This window comes from Monodelphis domestica, chromosome 4 (assembly GCF_027887165.1).
Source record: "Monodelphis domestica isolate mMonDom1 chromosome 4, mMonDom1.pri, whole genome shotgun sequence".
In the NCBI taxonomy this organism is placed as follows: Eukaryota; Metazoa; Chordata; class Mammalia; order Didelphimorphia; family Didelphidae; genus Monodelphis; species Monodelphis domestica.
In genome coordinates, this window is record NC_077230.1 from 221,875,550 (window position 1) to 221,895,837 (window position 20,288).

General features: G+C 34.4%; 2 protein-coding genes across 5 annotated transcripts in view; one reads left to right on the forward strand and one right to left on the reverse strand.

Annotated features, from left to right (window-relative positions):
• LOC100029874 (mitochondrial protein C2orf69) overlaps positions 1 to 20,288 on the forward strand; it is a 73,262-nt gene that overhangs the window by 21,380 nt on the left and 31,594 nt on the right. The gene's annotated exons all lie outside the window — the stretch shown is intronic.
• The window catches only part of TYW5 (tRNA-yW synthesizing protein 5), a 38,049-nt gene continuing 17,796 nt past the window's right edge, over positions 36 to 20,288 (reverse strand). For 2 of the 4 annotated variants that reach the window (XM_001370021.5, XM_007494577.3), the window contains exons 3-8: positions 13,113 to 13,182; positions 11,481 to 11,525; positions 6,218 to 6,355; positions 4,524 to 4,611; positions 3,989 to 4,105; positions 36 to 2,157 (exon numbers count right to left, since the gene is read on the reverse strand). In XM_001370021.5, the coding sequence (XP_001370058.1) occupies positions 1,901 to 2,157; positions 3,989 to 4,105; positions 4,524 to 4,611; positions 6,218 to 6,355; positions 11,481 to 11,525; positions 13,113 to 13,182 (715 nt within the window). In that variant the 3' untranslated portion in view covers positions 36 to 1,900. The remainder of the gene's footprint in view (positions 2,158 to 3,988; positions 4,106 to 4,523; positions 4,612 to 6,217; positions 6,356 to 11,480; positions 11,526 to 13,112; positions 13,183 to 20,288) is intronic. The other 2 variants (XM_007494578.3, XM_007494579.3) reach the window with 2 other exon arrangements.

Below are 20,288 nucleotides of genomic sequence, written 5' to 3' on the forward strand. Positions count from 1 at the left end.
CCTTTCTACAGTGAAGTAGCATTTACTAAACCATCTTAATAGGCTTATCATTTATTTAGAAATAGAAAAGAACTTATATTGCCATATATTGCCAATTGTATTTATACAAAGAAAGCTTTCAAAGAGTCCTCCTCAAAGAAGATGACTAAGTAGAAAAAAGTAACTTTTCTTAGTAAGTGTATTCTGGAGCTGGATTAATATAACAATAGTTAGAAATGAAGATAGCCAGGAGCCAACTGAGTCATAGATATTTCAAAGCAGAGGTCAGAAGTCTGCAGGCAGGGGCAAAGCATGTTAAATATTGTTATACACATCTTTCAATTATTCCACTTAGTCTTCATCAAGCTATGGTATGGTCATGTGAGCTAAGAAATTATTATAGATTTTTTTTTTAAGAACTGAAAAAACTATAGGTAACTGAGAAAACTATGGTTAGGGGAAAAAATCTGTTGATGGTAGAAAATTTCACACGTTCAGTTTGACAGATTTTTAGAATGGCATTGGGTCCTGCTTGGGGGAAAAAAAGATTCCAACTTAATCCTTTCTTTGATAGGTATCTAATAATTCATTAAGTCAGTAAGGGAGCTGACAAAAAAACAATCAGCCAGAACTGTAACTCTGAAAGAACAGAAGCAGGGAATGATGGCTAAAGAACTTATCTGGGTCTTCGTCATGGTAGTACTAACAGCAAAAACAACCCCCCCACACCCCAATCTAAACTTGCTTCCCTTTCTCGCCCCAGACCCCTTAATACTTTTTTTTAAATATATATATATATATATACCCATGTCTTTTGTCTTAGAATTGATATCAGTTCTAAGGTAAAAGGGTTAGGCAATTGGGACTAAATGACTTGCCCAGGGTCATACAGCTAGGAAGAGGCCAGATTTGAACCCAGGATCTCCCAACTCTGGGTCTAGTTCTCTATTCACTGAACAACCCTAGCTTCCCCTCTCTCCTTAAATACTACGTGAACTTTACAAAAGTGCATAGGTTCTTTCTTAAATGCTTTGTAATCATTGAAAATAGATTACTAAATGCTTAAATAGCTTTAATTTGTCTAAATAAACTCAATGTAAATCACTCATAGAATCTAAAAACTGGTATGGACCTTGGAGAATATATGTGAAATTTTAATCTATAAAATAGGCAATTTCCAGTTATCCATGGTAATAGATATCATTGCAGGATAGCATCAAGAAACCAATGAATTCTAGTTACTGTTTCAATTCTTATTTTGTCTCGTTAGCATATGGCCTCCATACTTCAGTTTCTTCATTTAAAATGAAGGCATTAGATTAGATGGATCTTAAAACACCACTTCTGCCCTGAAGTTCTATCATGTTTATTGTCAATGTCCTAATAATATTGATTTATTTTGGAATCTGGGATATATTACATACTTTTTTCTTTGCTCAAGCATATTCACTTTTCTAATTTTGTCAGCTAAGGCTGTTATACATCTCAGCATGGCAAGACAGAAGGCAAAAAACATCTCTAAACTAGGGTAGGTGGAAGAGACACTAATCTTGCATTTGTACATTTGCACTGAATAGAACACAAACTGTAATAATCAACTCAGACAAATCCTAAAAATGTTCATTTAAATATTTCTAAAGGTTTATAAAATATCACTTATTCAAACTTATTTTGCAGATAAGGAAAATAAAACCCAGGTTAGGAAACTTGCCTAAAGACATATGACTAAATGGTAGAGCCGTCTCCTAACCACTTTCTACTGTTCTTAACACAATTTGAAAATCCTTTGTCAATAGTCAAACTAGGGCTATGACATTTTCTCTATTTTAAAAGAATAAGGAATCTTTAACAATTTAAAAAATAATTCTTATTTAATATTTCTGTACATGAATTTTCTAAGTAGTTTCTTTTGGTGCACTATTTATTCATAGTTAGAGCTAAAAGCTTTGTCTTGAATTCGTAAAACCATCCGCCGTGCATAGAAATCCCTATACTCCTCAGGTAGTTCATCAAGTGTTTTTAAGGCTCTGTCCAAAATCTGTATAGCTCTTGAGGCTGCAGTAGGATCTTTGTTTCCATAGGTGTCTGTCTTATCATAGCACTCAGAAGAAAGGTGCTTCCAAAAAACATTCACTCCTACTCCAAACTCTTCTGAAATCACATTATGGAACCATAAAGCTGGAGAAAGTTTAAAAAAAGATAAGTTAAAAATAAAACTTGCAGTTAAAAAAAAACAAAATGTCAGTGAAATATCACAAATTGAATGTAGCCAATGTAAGAAATAATTCCTATATCAAACTTCCTTCGTTAGCACACTCACAGCCTTTAATAGCATCATGTTAACTTTTCTGGAATGCCAACCAATTTAAAGTGTCAATAGCACAGTCCTTACTTTCCAAACCTTTGGCAAAAGCAAATTTTCCTTTTAACTTAAAAGGCATAATAAAGTTATATTTGTTTTGTAGTTCTGCAACTGGGGCCTGTGGTTCATATTATTTGTTTATGTTTCTCTAGTCTTGCAACCACATCAAAGCTCCTACTTTTTGCAGTCAGGACATTTCCATTATTTGAGGAGTATCTTTGACCTCAGATTCAGTATAGCAACCTACTTTTGTTCTCAAAGATTTCCTGTTTTTGCTATAATTTGGTTTTTGGAACTTGGTTAAATTTGCATTTAATGTACCCTTCTTAGTTTTATATTTGTTGCAATTATAATTTCCCTCCTGTTTTTAGATAATTTAAAATAAAAACCAATGGTAAATCAAATTTTTTTGTGGGGTGGAAAGGATGAATGAAATTTCATTACAATCTTATGACTAAAGCATTTTTTGTAGTCTGCTCCTTCACCAAATGGAAATGAGGTTAGCTGCTGGAATTTCAATTGAGCCTTAAAAATTCAGCACTAAAGTGTTATAAAAATGCTAGCTCAACATCATCCTAACCTTACAATGACTATTATAAAAATAATTAGGATAAAATATATTTTAATATCTGACTATTATAAAAATAATTAGGATAAAATATATTTTAATATTATGAAATTGAGCCCTCAAGAGCTCTTAAAAAAAACAAAACATAACATTTCTGCTGATGCTACTTTTAAACACTTTTTTGCTACACCAAAAGATGAAAAAATACACAACACAAAGTCAAGACTCGATGTTCAATGTAAGGGAAATTAAAAAAATTTAAATCATGTTGTAAATACTGAGGAAAATATATAATAAAAGTGCTGCCAGCAGAAAGTAAATGTACTAACTGGTTCTAAGGAACTGGCCTTCCACAAAACCACAGATGTTTAAATTTTTGGCAATACTGACTTTGTATATGTATATGTATATATATATATTTATTTATTTATTTGTCACTAAGAACATTTTTCATGAAATATTACTTCAGCTATATAAAAGATACAAAACCAAAATTTGCCAAAAATCCTAAAATTTTTCACTCATGAAAATTACACACATAGTAATTATTCACTAAGTTCATCAAAATGGTATGGATTTAAAAATTAAAGCTTGTTTATTGTAAAGAAATTATTAATGGACTATAAAATCTACAAAAATAATGCATACCAAAGGTACCAGGAATGTTATAATTAGAAAAGAACAATATTAGACATAAGAGAAGAATTCATGGTCTTCCACTAATTTCCTCTACAATAAAATTAACAATAATTGTTGGTAAATAAATTATATTCACCTACTATGTAGAAAATTTGTAGACTACATGATTTTTGAAAATCCAATTATTTTCCCTTAGTTTTTACCAAGCTGCTAAAGATAGTTGTACATAGTCTTTTTTTATATGATGAAATAATTTTACTTACATTTCAATTAAACTAGTATATGAAAAAATGAGATCATTAATTTTGGAAGCTTCTATCTTATCAAGCATCTAGGAACTACAATGTAAGAGACAATTTTGTACTGTAAATGCAAACCAAGAGTGATGGACAAGCTATAGTGTTTATAAATAGCATCTTAGTAAATTTTAGAAATCTTACCAGGAATGAACAATACATCTCCTGCTTCAAGGACACATTCAAACCTCCTGGCTTTGAAAAATAGTGGATACTTACTCAGATCTGGGTTATCCAGATTCAGCACCTCTGATTTAGTACCTGAAAAGTTATGAAAAAGATAATAGAGTTAACAAAGTTGTAGGGTTTGTTTTTTTTTAAAGCAATCACCAATACAAGTTTGAAAATTTGTTCTGTACTATATGGTGCAATTATTATGTTCACATCGGGAGAACAATTACTATTCTGCTGAAACCTAAGACAATTTTCAGTGACCTACCCTCCCATTATATCCACTGAAGCTCATGTAACATAATTAAAGTATGAATCCAATAATCTAGTTCTTCATATAGCCTATCATTATACATGTACTCTTACACAAAGGACAACACAATGAATCATAATTAGAAAGAAGCTCCAAGATTTTTTCTATTGAAATGCAGATTCAGACCTCTAAAGAACTATAACTGAATAAACTAGACAGCAAAAATGTTGGCTTAAAGTATAATAGAATACATACCCGATAAATACAAATACTGGGCATCTCGAGGACTGAACAACACAACACGTTTTTTTCCTGTCACTTGAATTAAGAAATTATCCATGACCTAAAAGTCAATAGATAATATCGATCAGTATTTCCTAAAATAAAAAAATAAAAATGTGGGGCTAAGGACTTCAATGACCAAATCAAGAATTTGTTCCAAAAGTAGTCTTCAGACCAAAGTTCTTTTTTTTTTTCATGCTTCAAAATACCTGAAATTCTTAGGTTGGTGTCAGTACAGTACAAATGAATCTGCATCCAGGATACAATAATTCCTATAACAGTCTATGACAGTTTTTCTATTTACTAATGTGGGGCAATTAGTACTACTCTACTACCTAGGATGCAAAATGAGGGTAACAAATTCAAATAATATGTGGTAGAAAACAAGTTTTTTCATAAGTATTAAGTTTACTGGATTATACATAAGAAATCTGCCTTTAAATCTTTAAATAGTATCGTAAGAAGGCGATCTAGGGTTTCTAAATTCCTTCTACATGAAATCAGTCTGGAAAATTCATCAATATAAATGTTATTGAAACTAATTTGCAGTGTCTTATTGATCCAAGTTATCACTTTTTTTGGTGTGAATCATTAAAAGTGTTAAGATGCAAAGTAATGGATTTCACATCTAAAGAATTCCTGGGAAAACAAAACAAAAAAGAAACCTACAATACAATTAATATCACCTAGCTATCTAACCATTTCTTTTTCAGTCAACCAAAGGAACATTAATCTTTTCACTCACAAGTGCATATTCATTTTGCAGTACTCTGGTAGTATAGCTTAAATTTCCCCAAATTTTTACTTTAAATTTAAATAAAACTACACACTGTAATTACATTACAAATTTACATTCAGGTAAAGATTTAGTCTGACTATAAAGTTTAAAACATAAATTCACAAGTATAATATAATTATTTGAAACACTTTTAATCATGACCAACCACAACATTTTCCCCACCACTACAGCTAAGGACAGAGTGATCTGTGCTAACATTCCCTTGACTCATACCAAAAATAAAAATATATATACTCTAACTTTGAAAAGTAACTGACTCTCCTTATAAAATCTTTAAAATAGAACAATTTAGGGGGCAGCTGGGTGGCTCAATGGAGTGAAAGCCAGGCCTAACGATGGGAGATCCTGGGTTCAAATTTGGCCTCAGACATTTCCTAGCTGTGTGATCCTGGGCAAGTCACTTAACCCCCATTGCCTAGCCCATACCACTCTTTTGCCTTAGAACCAAAACACAGTATTGATTCTAAGATGGAAGGTAAGGGTTTAAAAAAAAACAATTTAGATTTTAGAATATCATATGAACATGTGAATATTTATATATTCAGACAGAAGAATGCTACAATTTACCTGAGAAGTCTATAAGCTGCCTTTAAAGCAAATTTAAGGTGACATGATACAGGAAATTCCATTCCCTTATAACACTGATTGCAAAACTTATTACATAATCAATTATCCTCTTGTCCTGTCTAAACTGAGCTCCACCAAATTAAAAAAAAAAAAACCCATCAGATCTTCTTTTTTCTGATTGTTCTTAGATAGGCATTTTTAGATGAATAAAGTGAGATTTAATTAACTACCCAAATTTGTGTCTCTGTGTCATATTGGATTGCCTTTAGTTTTAGATTTCATATTTGTGTTGTATACATACATCATAGTGAGTCCAAAGCTGTAATCCTGGTGAACTAATACGAAAGACACTAGAAAAGAATTGTTCCTTTTCAAAGAAGTCTGGAATTTTGATGTCTCCTTCTAATAATGGAAACTGTTTTCTGATGTCTGCAATATCCTGAATTGAAAGAGATGTTAGCAAAGACAAAATTTAAATTAAAATAAACATACAATATAATTAAGCTTTCTTAAGCTATCTGTAAAATTGCATTCTTATTTCTTTCTTTCTTTCCTTTTTTTTTTAAACCCTTACCTTCCATCTTAGAATCAATACTGTGTATTGGCTCCAAGGCAGAAGAGTGGTAAGGGCTAGGGCAATGGGGGTCAAGTGACTTGCCCACGGTCACACAGCTGGGAAGTGTCTGAGGCCAGATTTGAACCTAGGACCTCCCATCTCTAGGCCTGGCTCTCAATCCACTGAGCTACACAGCTGCCCCCTGCATTCTTATTTCTATTAGGACAGAGAATGTAAATACTTCATATTCTCTAGTATTACTAACTAAATTCCATTAGGAGATTTCAGAACTTCTTTTACTGTAAAGATAAAACTAAAAACTACAGATGTTTAATCTTATAATATAAATCTTGTTTTCTAGCACCCTCTTACTCTCCAAAAACCTTTTAGAAAATTATACTGCTACAACTATAGAGACTTGCTCTACAACAAAGCACTAAAAAAAAAACATTATCAAGATTACTACTTTGGCTTCCTATCACCAAACCCAGGGATCTTTCTTTCTTTTTCTTTTTTTTTTCTGGTCCTCATCTACCTCCCCTCCTTTGTTTGCCCTTTAAAAATATATATACTTCCAAGGGTTCTGTCCTGGGTACTCTTCTCTTTGACCCTTTACAATGTTTCCCTTGTTGTCTCCTCCATTTCTGTTGCTTCATGTCTAATATTATGCAAATAACTCCCAAATCTGTATATCTACTCCTAACATCTCCACAAAGTTCCAGCAAAATATATTTACAATTGCTTAGTGGATATCTCCATTGAGACATTCTTGGGATGTTTAAAATAGTCCTTATCACATCTTTCCTAAGTCTTTTCTTCTGCCTGACTTTTCACATTAAGATAATGGCATCAACAGTCTTTTCCAGTTTATAACAGATCTTTGTCTTTCCTCCTCCCTCACCACACACATCTAATTATTTTACAAATCCTTTGGTTCTACCATCACATCCTTCTATGTCCAGCCCCCTCTTTACTCCGACTGCAGCCCCCCAAGTTAGACCCTTATGATATCTCACCTAACCTCCTAACTAGTCCTTCATGTACTTAACCTAACTCTTCTTCAATCCATTCTCCCCAGAGGTATTTTACAAATCTTCCTATCAAACCTCTATGATTGTATCATTCCTTAATTTGAAAATCTTCAGTGGACCCCAAAATAAGGTACACATTTCTACTATGGGGTTCAAACCTCAACCTCATATTATTTCCCTATATATTTCTACATTCCAGCTACTGTCCTTTCCCTGTCCCAGTTCAATTCCTGCCCTCTTCAGTCTGCTTTTGCTTGTACTAATCAGACAGAATCATAGCCTCTTAGTTGTGTCTCCCTTTCCTCAGTACTCATCTAAAATTCACAGCTTCTCTGGATTGTCCTTTCCTCATCAAATTTATAAGTGCCTTGAGAACAAAGATGGTTTACCATCTAACTTTGTATCCCTTAGGCCTCACTACATGAGGCAATTAATATTTGTAAATTTTAATCATCTAAATCACCTCAGACAGAGTGACTACAAATAGTCAGCCCCTATATTTGCTGTGAATCCAAACACCAGATGGCAATACTGAGTTAATAAGAGGAACTGGCAGGCTTTGCACAAAGGGAGAGAGAAGACTAGTTGAAATTCAACAATCTCAGGTTGAAAGTAATGAATAAATCATGGGGAAGGATGAAAAATAAAAGTACTTTATTATACTTAAAAGGAGTGGAACAACAAATTATGTGGCTGGTTGTAAAAAAAAAAGAGAATACTCATAAGCTTTATGCAAAAAAATCTATATCTGATGATCAAACTTCAGTCTTTGCATCTCCTGATTAAATATATAACCTCTCTAGAGCCTTTCTCCAATTTCAACAAGTTCTAAAAGAATCCTAAATGCTCTGATTTAGTAGAAATTATTCTATCCTTATATACAAATGGAGTATTTATTATATAGTAATTAGTACTCTCCTTGAATGGTAGACCAAGTTTTATTCTTTCAGTCTGGGAGTTACAAAGTTAAATATCTTTTGTTGAGACAACTTAAGAAGGGGAATTTTGGTCCATACAACTAAAAAGTTTGGTCAGTTTTTCAGACAATTGGACATAAATGTCATGGACAACTTTAAATAATCCCAAACTCACATTAGTTAGTAGTTTAGCCAAACCTTCTACTAACCAGAGACTTTAAGTTAAATGATGAGAAGGGCCATGCTTTAATGATCTTTATATTTTCCTTTTTCTCTTAAATTTTATATTTTCTCCCTTTCCTACCAAAATTTCCCAGTCCCTATCTGCCAAAAAACTACTCCAATATGCTTTTTTTTACAAAAAGTATCCCACCCAGAAGAAAAGTATAAAACGGATTCCTAATCCATTTAAAATAAATCCCTAAGTCCAATTTGCAAACACAAAAATATAAATTGACAACAAAAACTTTAACTCATGTATGTCTTATTTCCTGAAGCTAAGTTCACAAAGAATTAGACCACAGCTTCATATGTGTACATATGAATGGAACTAAGCACTTGGTGAGTACTTGGTAAATATTAAGTGACCCAGCAAGATATCTCTCTCAGAAAGAAGAAACTAGTGTAGTTCAATTTGTCCTCCCTCACTAAACACTTTAGTGGAGGGAAATTTCTTTCTGTCTTAGTATCATTTTAAGACAGAAAAGTAGCAAGAGCTGGTAACTGTGGCTAAGTGACTTGCCCAAAGCCATACATCTAAGAACTATCTGAGGCAAATTTGGATCCAGGTCCTCCTGACTCCAGGCCTGGTGCTCTATTTATTCCCTGTGCTACCTAGCTGCCTTGAAGGAGATTTCTTACTGGGAATTTTCCATACCAAGGAGGTCAGAGGCCTACATCAAAAATAGAACCCTGCTCCTATCTCTAAAGGACTTGAATACTCTGGATATCACTGCTAATGTGATTGTTAAATTGTAAACTTAATATTGCCCTTTTTTTTACCATTTCTGGTTAAAAACCCTGTTAAAATCTATCAGATACCTGGTCTGAATAATATCTTCCTATCCTAACGGTAAATAGGACCTCTAAAGGGAGACATAGAATGGAGGTGGTATAGTACAACTAGTAAGTCCTTTAGAAGCCACTAGCTATAATCACAAGAAACAATCTTCCCATAAATACATGGCAAATCCTACTAAAGCCAACTATTTAGAGTCTAACCAAATATTTGAGTCTTCAACTGAAGAAGAATATGCTAGAATTAAATTTTGCTTTTTGATTGAAGAATCATGCTAAATTGATTATTTTTAAAATAACAGTTGTAGAAGGGATTTCTGGAAACTTAAGTTCAGAACTAGATTAATCATTTCTTTTAGAGGAAGGAGCCATTCACTAAAGACATGGAGAATAAAATTTGCAAGAGACTGGGATGATTCTTGGCCACAAGTTCATCTAGCAAAAATAGGAGATGATTTTTAACAAAGAAGTTTGATTGGGCTAAAATATGTGAAGAAAAGAATGTTTCAAGGGGCTGATCAGCTGAGAGATGAAGCAAAGCAAAAGAAAGAACTTCCAAAAGTGGGGTTACAGTGTGAAGTTGAGATAGTTAAGACTCAGTTCAATAAAACTTTGGAGTCCAGAGAGGGACGACTCTAATGCCGAGAGTTTGGAGGCAGGGAGATTACTTTCCAGAGGTGAGGGTAATGTGTTCTTGATAATGATTAAACAAAGAGGTAGAATAAATCTGGTTTATATACCTGAGACTTCCAGGCTAACTAACTGAAGAAGCAGATTGTAGAGATGAGTACCAACAGCTTCAGCTAAATCTTCCCTAGCATTGGAGTCAAAACTAAGTTTATGAAGAGGCAAAAACCATACAGAAAAAAAGTTAGAAGGCTGGGGATGTTACATGATTGATGCGGAGGACCACAACTATACCTTTGTAACTTGTGAAACTTACATTTTGCACCTGGTCCACGTCCCTACCATGACACCATATACTCCCCCCCCCAATATTACATAAGTTGTCTCTATGCACTATATAGATAGGCAGGAAAAGGGAAGTGTCACAGAAAAAAGCTCTGTGGTCTGGACCCTGAAGGTCTGGAGTTTACAGAGTCCTAGAAATCTAGGGATGGTTTCTTATCTCCCAGCCATCCCTCTGTGCCGCTGCACTAGCTATACCCCCATGCTGGAAATATACTCTCTCTTTACTTCTGTCTCTTAGAATATCTAGTTTCTTTCAAGACTAAAGAGTAATCTTCTACATGAAGCCTCTTCTGTTCCTCTCAGTTGCTAGTTCCTCCTTCTGCTTCATTACTTTTTATTTTGTATATACTTTTATATAAAGTTCGGTATAATGCTCAAGGGCACTGCCTGTGTTAGAAAATTTTCTAAGTGAAGTAATATGAGATGAAGAAGAAAAATAATTATCACACTGTACAGAAATTTTAGCATTGAAAATAAAGTTTGTTGATATTTACAAAGCCTATTTATAATGCTTAGAGCAAATCTTCAGTAGTTAATTGTTGCCTAGAAAGTAAGGGTCAAACCTTTTTTCCTGGAATTAGGTCCTCCCTTGCCCTTACCCACCAGCCTCATGATCTGGTCCTGCTCCTCTGCTAGCCATATCTTATTTTCTTATATGTCTCCAAAAACTAAGTTGTAACCAAACCAATCTACTTTCTACCTGCTTAATTTGTCCTATGCTCTCTCACTTCAGTGCCACTGTTTAGGCTGCTCCCTGTCCCCATAATGTCCTCTTCTTCAATTGCTGAATTTCAATGCAACCCATTCAGATGTCCTCCCAGATTAGTCACAGCTTCCCTTAAGTCCTCTTAAAAACAAACTTTTTTTTAACTCTTTGGTGCACTTAACATGTAAGCTTGTGTAATATAGATTCTATTTTTGTGTTGTTCCCTTCTGCACTAAAAGATTCGTGAAGGAAGGGAATGAGTCAGTCTAAATTTACTATTTCCCCTTGTTCCTAGCACAGTACAACACTTAAGGAACACAGCTAAATTACTAAATGAACTGCTCTTTTGATACAGAAAATCTCACCTTTCTAGGATCTTCACCAAGTGATCTCAAGTAGTACTTCTCATCCTTAACAGACACCCCCAAAAAAGAAATGACACTGACATTAATTTTGACACTTGAATTGGAAGATAAAGACATTCTTTCATTAGGTTCTCTTTAAAATTTAATCCAGTCAAATGGCTTCTATTAGTCCATCAATTTTACCATCTTACCCCCTGCCCCCTTTTTTTGCAGCCTTTTGCTTTCTGGTGGCCATTTGTAGAAATGTAAAAATCAAATCATACTAATGAATGAGTACAAGTAATACTAAGTAAAAGAAAGCCATCAAAGAAATTGAAGTAGGATAAAATCAGTATTCCATTTAGAGATGTAAATCATAAGTCATTAACCACTTTAGTAGCATCACAAAAAATTACATTTCTACTTATATAGATCAGTTTCAAAATATTATTAACACATTTAAAATGCTAATGACACATCAGAAATAACAAAAATATTTTTGTATTTTTGCCACGTTATATCAAGCACTTAGTACAGATCCTAGAACAAAGCAGGTACTTAATACTTATTGTAGTTAAAATATATTTTTTAAAAACATGATTCTTTATATTTTAGTAAGAATTTAGAACACTTCCAACCACATAAATCTCAAAATGTATAACCACCAATCAAATGAGAAATCAAGAATATAGCATTTCCAGTATTAAATGCCAGAAATATTTTGAATCTGTTATTATTTATTGCAATACATATTTAGCCTATTAGTTAATGCAATGAATTATATTAAATAGAAAACATTTATCATTGCCTTAATTTATTTCATAGTTAACGATATTGCTAATGTAGGGGCAAGTTAATAAGCAATTCAGTTTCAGTGTTTAGCCTCTGACAAAACATAAACTCATATCTTATGGGAAATTATTTCTAAACACCATAACACTGAATTGAAAAAGTTAAGGATCCATCTTAACATTTGTAACTTCCTCTTAACAACTCATCATAATATAAACCAGACATAAGTTTATTTAAGTATATATTAAACCAATTTATATTTTCAGTTTGTACAGCTTACCTATGTACTCTCAATATTTCAAGTATAAGTAGTAACCTACCTATTTCTAATGTTCCAGGATTTGGTGCACTAAATCACATTTCTCCTATCTCTATATCTCTAATAATTTTATATATTTTGTGCCTGCCTCTGTTCTATGACATGTAATATTTCCTCAATTCATACTTTCATCTTATTTCCAACTCTTCCTCATCTCCATGCATATATAAAAATGTTCTTTTTACATACACATACATGCATCAAAAGTAATTAACTTTCTTGGATGAATCACAATTGTCTAATAGTCTTAATTCTACTACATAAAGATAATGCAGTGGGCAATTAAGTAGACAACGGCATTTCTGCTGGGATACCTTAAGAATTATGCTAGTTTTATACAAAATATTCTGCCTTTAGTAAACACTCTGTTGGGTTGTTAGTTCAAAACAAATTCAAATGAAAAAGATCACTCATTTTATAATCAATAAAGGTTCAGTGAGCAAATTGTAAGTTGAAAAATTAGATTCTTGTTTAACCTCACTAAACAATCTTCTCAGTATGTAAATACTATTTGATAAAGAAATTGGTTTAAAAGCAATTACCTCTGAAATAAAGTATGTGCTGTGTTTCTTTTCTGCTGCCCTCTGTATAAACTTGTCAAAAGGCAAAGTTCTGAAATACATACAAAAGGACACTTGAAATTAGTCAAAGAACTAATAATTATCTAATAGCCATATGACAGGATTTTAAATATTAAAAACTTCTATTTTAAAGTATATGATAGTTTAAGATACAAAAAAGTAAAATCTTAACAGTAGGCAAGCAATGAAGTGTACAGAATTTTTAAATCAGGGAACAAATTTGGGTTATATTACCCTAAATTTTAGAGCTTATGATTCAACTAATTATTTTCTTTCTTCTTTCCTTCTCCTCTTCCAACTTATCTACTGTAATAATTAAAATAGTATATGGCTTAAACTGTAATAATTAAAATGGTTGAGGTTGTAAACTGTAGTGAGTAAAATAGTGGAAGATATAAATTGTGATAGATATGAGTGGGTGAGTAGATTTGTGACCGCAGAAAATGTTTTTCACCACAGTGTCTTGTTTAAATCAAATATTTAAGGTGGTTGCCAGGGAAATATTCCCAATTATGAATATACCCAAGTCAACTGGGTTTTATAGAGATTTTTAATTAATAATACAATGAGGAATCAGAGAAAGAGAGAAAAAGGAAATAAGTATGAAGGGCCTTAAGCCAACATGGCCTAGACCTGAGTCTTAAGAGAGAGAGATCAGTTAGTCAGTCTTTTATCACTTACCACAAGGTCTGTCTAAGCAAGGATTCTAGTGACAAGAGTCTCCTCAGAGAGAGTTCCAGCCAGAGTGCTCCTCAAAGAGCCTTCCAGCCAGAGACTGTTTCAAAGGGCCTCTCTCAAGAGTCTCCAGAGGGACAGAGTCCCCTCAGAGGAGCTCCAGCGAGACCTCCTTAGAGATTGTTCTCCAAGAGCTTCCCTTCTCCAGAGCCTCTCTCAAGAGATCCTCCTCAAGCGATATGTCCAAAAAGATTCCTCATAAGAGATCTTCCTCAAAAGGATTCTGCTTTTTCTTATATAGGGGGTTTTCTCCTATGTCACCTCCCCTAAGTTCTTCCATCTACCAATCACAGTAGACGTTTTCCAAGGGACAGCCCATTCTGAATCCACTGCTGGGTCGACTAATCCCTTTAGTAAGTTTGAACCAGAAAAAAAACTTCTGAATAAGTTTTCACCTCTTTGCTCCTGGCAAATTTACAAGTTGCCTGACCTTTAATAGGTACTTAGCACCCACTTCTAAAAATAGGCATGGCTTAAAGAACTTTTTGCCTCATTATAAGTATGGGTTTAAGTACTTTCATTGTTTAGCAAGGAGTTTTCTCCCCTAAAGCAGTCTTAAGTACCGTGGAGTAGAGGTCCTCCCATTTCTGATCCAAGTAGAGTTCTCACTGTCAAAATGGGGAATGTTCCCAGTAGGGAATTGTTCCAATGGAGAACATTCCCCATTGTGGAAATTTTTAACATTCACAAGTCTGAGAAATTTCAAGATTTACACTACCTAAAGAGAATAGGTCTCCACCACTAAAAATGTGTATATTTACAGTCCATGGCTCCTATTTCTTTTTTCTGCAGCAAAACAAGGCCCTATGGTGATTGCATGACACGTGGTACAGAAGGACCTCATTTTATGTGAATTCAACGCACATGAATTCAGATATACACAATTGGCATAAAAAAGTCAGAAAAATACATAAAATATTTTAATCACAAGCGAAATCCACACAACTTTCCCAAGCATCATAAAATCTCACAGCCATTCTTGCTCTGAAAGGTATCACCATGAGTCATTAATTTTTTTGTGCCACACATTAGCTGCTAAGTCTTTGTCCAGAGTTCTTGCTTATAACAAGTCCTTTCTGTGTCAGAGCAGTACTTTTCTGTTTCATTAATGCTATTAATGGCTCCAACGAGTAATGATGCTGATAGTTCTGATGAACCTAAGAAAAGTAGTAAAGTGCTTATGTGTGTTCTTATAAGAAATATTTACATTAAATAATGAGGTTTGCTTTTATATGTGATTTTCAACTTATGCAGAGGATCTTGGAACTCATTGGTCATGTCAAATAAGATTCTACTGTACTAGGAAAGTGGTGAAAAAGTGGTGTTTCAATGAAGATGAAGATCCCCTTTTGTTACTTTTGCAGGACAGAGAAGCCAATCTACAGGCTTAGCTTCCACTCTAATTCCCAGACTGATACTTCCCACTTCCTTCATCTTTTCAATAGCCTAAAGCAGGCCCTGTCATGACACTAAAGTCTCCACAAAGAGAATCTCAAGTATCCCACTGCTATCTATGGTAGCCACATGTGTACTGAGTGCTAAAGAGTCCAAAATACAGTGCAGGGTAATTGCGAAGAAAAGTGCCTTGGCAGTGGTTCAGACCCACAGAAGCAGATTTTGCATTTCTGGGTGGAATATTCTACTCACTAGCTGGACTGAGACTGGAGAAAACCTTCCAAAGGAGGCTAGTCATAGGAAAGAGAAGAAGTTCAGTAGATTCTTCTCCTCTACCCCTTTCTAGATATCTCTCTTTTAAAGCTTTTCCATGTATAAATCCATCCATGTGAGCTGTAGTTTTCTGCCCATGTGCTGCTGCTGCTCCCACAGCATCATTATCCTGCCATGCATTCAGACATATTAGGGTTCAACAGCACCAAAACCATGCACAAAACCAGAATGCCCAATACATTCACTGCCATGATCACCTCCCTGAAAGGCACCTAAAACTCCTGTGTGGCTGAGAGACATTGGGGCTGAGGCTTGCTCACCTTTCATTAATTGAGCAACTTGTGAGAGGGTTCCTTACCATTAAGTACTTGACATAGGCCTAGAATCAGCAAGATGGCAGGAATAAGACAGCAGTCACTGGCAGAAACTTGTGATGCTTGTACTATCTTTGAGTTCTTTGTTTACCTGCTACCAGAGTAGCAATGGACCTGTCTGTCTGCATCATCCTAGGTGCTGCTGAGGCAGCAGGAAAACCAAGAAGTATTTCTTTTTGCTTGTTACAAAATTACTCATAGTTTCTACAGAGCCTTCCACTTTGATTACCAGGATTAAAATAAAATAGGCAAAAAAGAGCAGCCATGACAGTGACAGGCTGACAAAAAAGCAGCTCCCTTTCTTGTCTGCTCTTCTGTTATCCATATATAGGTCTCACACAGAGAAGACTCCTCTATTTGGCTCCACTAATCCCAGAAAGCACCTTTAGTTTCACAAAGGTAAAATAAGCTTCAATATTTATGGAAAGGCAGTGGAGGCAGCAAGGTGCTTAATCCTATCTTGACTTTTCATGACCTCATTTGGGATCTCTTGACAAAGATACTGGAATGATTTGCCATTACCTTCTATAGATCATTTTGCAGATAAGGGAACTGAGGCAAACAGGGTTAAGTGACTTGTGCAGGTTCACACAGCTAATATTTAAGGCTATATTTGAACTCTGGTTCCCCTGATTCCAGGCCATTCTTCTAACTACTGCACCACCTAGCTACCCACAATCAGGAAAATCTGAATTCAAATTCAAACTTAGACACTAGCTATGTGACACTGAGCAAGTCACTTAACTGTATGTGCTTCAATTTCCCCATCTGTAAAATGAGCTGGGGAAGAAAATGGCAAATTACTACAGTATCTTTGCCCAGAAAACCCCAAATGGGGTTACAAAGAATTGACTAACTGAAATGATTCAACAACAACAACAAAAATGGGGATAATAACAGAAGAAGCCATCTTCCAGGGATGTTTTGAGAATTACATGAAAGATAATTGTAAAGTGATTAGCACAGTGCCTGGCATATAGTTAGTACTTAATAAATGCTTTTCCAACCCCTTTATTTCCTATATGGACTTTTGACTAGTCATTTTTCCCCCTAGAATACATCTAATCAACACAACAAGAGATAAACTGCTTTACAAAGGACATCATTTTGATAACAAAATTCATAACAGGGTATTGTAGCATGAATTTCCTTATACAAGTGGGATTCTTGCTTGGCAGTTATCTTAACATTGAATTTTATTAACGATGGTATTTTCTAACTTTTCTTTCCAAAAAGCACACAATGAACTAAAAATCATTAAATAGAACATGATGTCTTCATTACTCTAGACTTTTTCTAGTTTCAAATTGCTATGAAAATTTGAAGGTACAGCATAGTAAAAAAATTGCAATTGCCAAAAGAAAACCTTTTTTGTGTTCCATTACCAATATAGCCAATTTTCAATCATTAGAAGCCCTCTGCTTTTCCACTTTCTCCTCCTGTATACTATAACTAATACAGCCATTTAATTACTTATTAGTATTGTCACAACAACAAAATGCTTTATTTACCTGAACTCTTAGAGGACTTAGGAGTGCTCTTATATTGGGTCCTTACCTTTGTTACTTTCTTAATAGGTTTTTAATGTTTAATGCCATATAGTCTTTAGAAATTTTCTAAAACTAAGACATTTTCCCCCACCTCCCTCATTAAAATATTTTAGTACCATACTAAATGTTAATATTTCTTCTAATATTAAATCATGAATAATGTTCCTCATATAAAACAAATGAATTGAATACAAATTTGAATGTACTAAAAATTAGGATATATAGTCAAAACACAATTCTAGTTTTGAAACAACGATCCAGATTATAGTAGTACTGAATCATGGCTAAGTCAACAGCAGTTTACAACAAGAGAATAGCTATTTGAGGTTAAACAATTATAGATTTGAAATACTGCTTTACATGCTACAACTTCATAATTAAATGATAAATAGTGAAATATATTTTCATTTTCAGACTGCTTTTTTTGGACAAATCAGAGGCAGATGGAGTATTTACCTATGTTTACATACAGTGCCAAGGAAATTTAACTATTTCTTAATAGCTCTGGTAAATGGTTTGATAGGGGGTAGAAACTTTTGGTCAAAATTATGATTTTAATTACTGGAGAATTTCATTATCTATACTTTATTATAATGGATAATGAAGACTTAACTCTACTGGTTATGTATGATTACATAAAAAGTCATACATGGTCAAAAAACAAATAACAGGATTTTACATGTTTTTAGAATAAGTTTCTAAGCAGCTTAAAAGATCTGACAAGAGGTGGAAAAAATTCAAAATAACCATGTGATTATAATTTTGGCATTTACCCCTCTTGAAAATAAACATCATTAACTACAGGCTACAAACATTCATCATTCCAGAAGGATTTTTGTTTTCTTTACTCGTTTAAACTAATGAGAAGTGAACAGTGCTTACTGTTACTTAGAGAAGCTTACATCAATTAAATCCAATTTGTGCCCCATTATAGATCAAAACCAAAATGGTGAGATATTGAAAGGCACCAAGGATTGAAGAATGTTTTGGCAGCTTCTATACATATTCTGGAAACTTCTAATGAGAAAGGAATGGCCCAGGACATAAGAAGCTTTGTATGACTGTCTCTAAACCAAAGTCTTTGTGGACCTTCATGGTATTTCAGGAGCCTGGGAATTTTTACATGCTCAGAATTCTAAATTTATGTATTTTTTAATCTGATGTTGTTAGTGAAAATCATAGATATAAATACCATGTTGAATCTATACATGACAGCACGTAAAGCTTTCAAGTTTGGCTTTTCCGTAGCATTTGCCTGTGCAAAATGTGAAAAACATCAACAAAATGTTTTGAAATTAATTCCTTCCCATTTTTTTAACAATGGGAAAATTTACAAAACTTCTGTTATGAAGACTACTTTCTTTTCTTTCTTTTTTTTTAAACCCATACCTGCTTCTTAGAATCAATACTTGGTTCCTAGGCAGAAGACAGGTAAGGGCTAGGCAATAGGGTCAAGTGACTTGCCCAGAATAACATGGCTAAAAAAGAAGTGTCTGAGGCCAAATTTGAATATAGGGCTTCCCATCTCCAAGTGTGGTTCTCTGTCCACTGAACCACTTAGCTGTCCTGACAACTTTCTTTTAATAACAAATTAAAGGCTGTATTTTGAAATATCCTTCCCCATGGTATGTAGAAACTAATATTATTACTTGTGGTTTTTTTCCCCTGTTTCCAGGCCAAGAAAATATCTGATGACTCAGACATGATAGTCCAATCCTCTAATGCTTCTGAGATGTGTAAAATTTAAAATGGATTTTAATTCTATTTTTAAGATATAGTCAAGCTGGCATAGAATTAATACTTCTCCATGCTACTTGAGTTTAAACCTGAAACTTCATCCTTCACCTACATTCCAAAGAAACCTGCCTAAGATCAAGCCTTTATCTTTTAAACTGATGTTCAGTTTTGTTCAGTGACTCTTTGTGACCCCACTGGGGGGTTTCTTGGTAGGTACTGGAGTGGTCTGCCATTTCCTTCTCCAGCAGAGAAGAGGAAGAAACTGAAGCAAACAGAGTTAAGTGACTTGCCCAGGGTCACACATTTGAACTCAGGAAGATGAACCTTCCTGACTCCAGGCCTAACACTCTATACATTATGCCACCTAGCTACCTGTCTAGTAATTACTTCCTTTATTATAATTATAATTTACCTTTATTCTAGTAATCTCTATCTACCTTTGTAATCTTATCTACAATCCACTTGACCCAGAATCTAGTTGATTCAAACCAAAACTGCAGCAGATTACTTCCAAGTCTGCTTTATAATACTATTATCTGAGGATTATGTCCATTTTATGAATAGGGAGGGGCTAAGGTGACTCATCCCACCTCCTCAGTAAAATGTCTTCTAATCAAAATTGTCTTATTTTTGCCAGAAGAGGTTAAATGATGTACTCTAAGGCCAATAAGAAGGAATTCAGAGGCGGAGTCAAATGGCATCATAGAGGCAGCGAAAGTTCAGACCTCTGAAAACCCTTCTTCAGTGATTAAAAACAAAATGCTCCTAGGGGACTGAAAACCAAATCTAACAACAGGACAGATCTAAAGAACTCTCCTGCTGTACTCAACTTAAAAGATATGTCCCCAAAATGCCTGAATTCTACAACACTCGGTTTAAGGGGAAGGAAAAAGGAAGGTCTCAGAATCCCCCTTCTCCCTCACAGTACTGAGACTCCAATAGTGGCTGGGTTCTCTGAGCAGGCAAGGCAAGGGCACTAGTCTGGAGGGAGTATCTTGTGGGCAAAGTGGTGCCAGGCTCAGGGCTTTGAACACAGGCTGTGGGGAGGCAGTTGGAGGATAAACCAGAGAAGG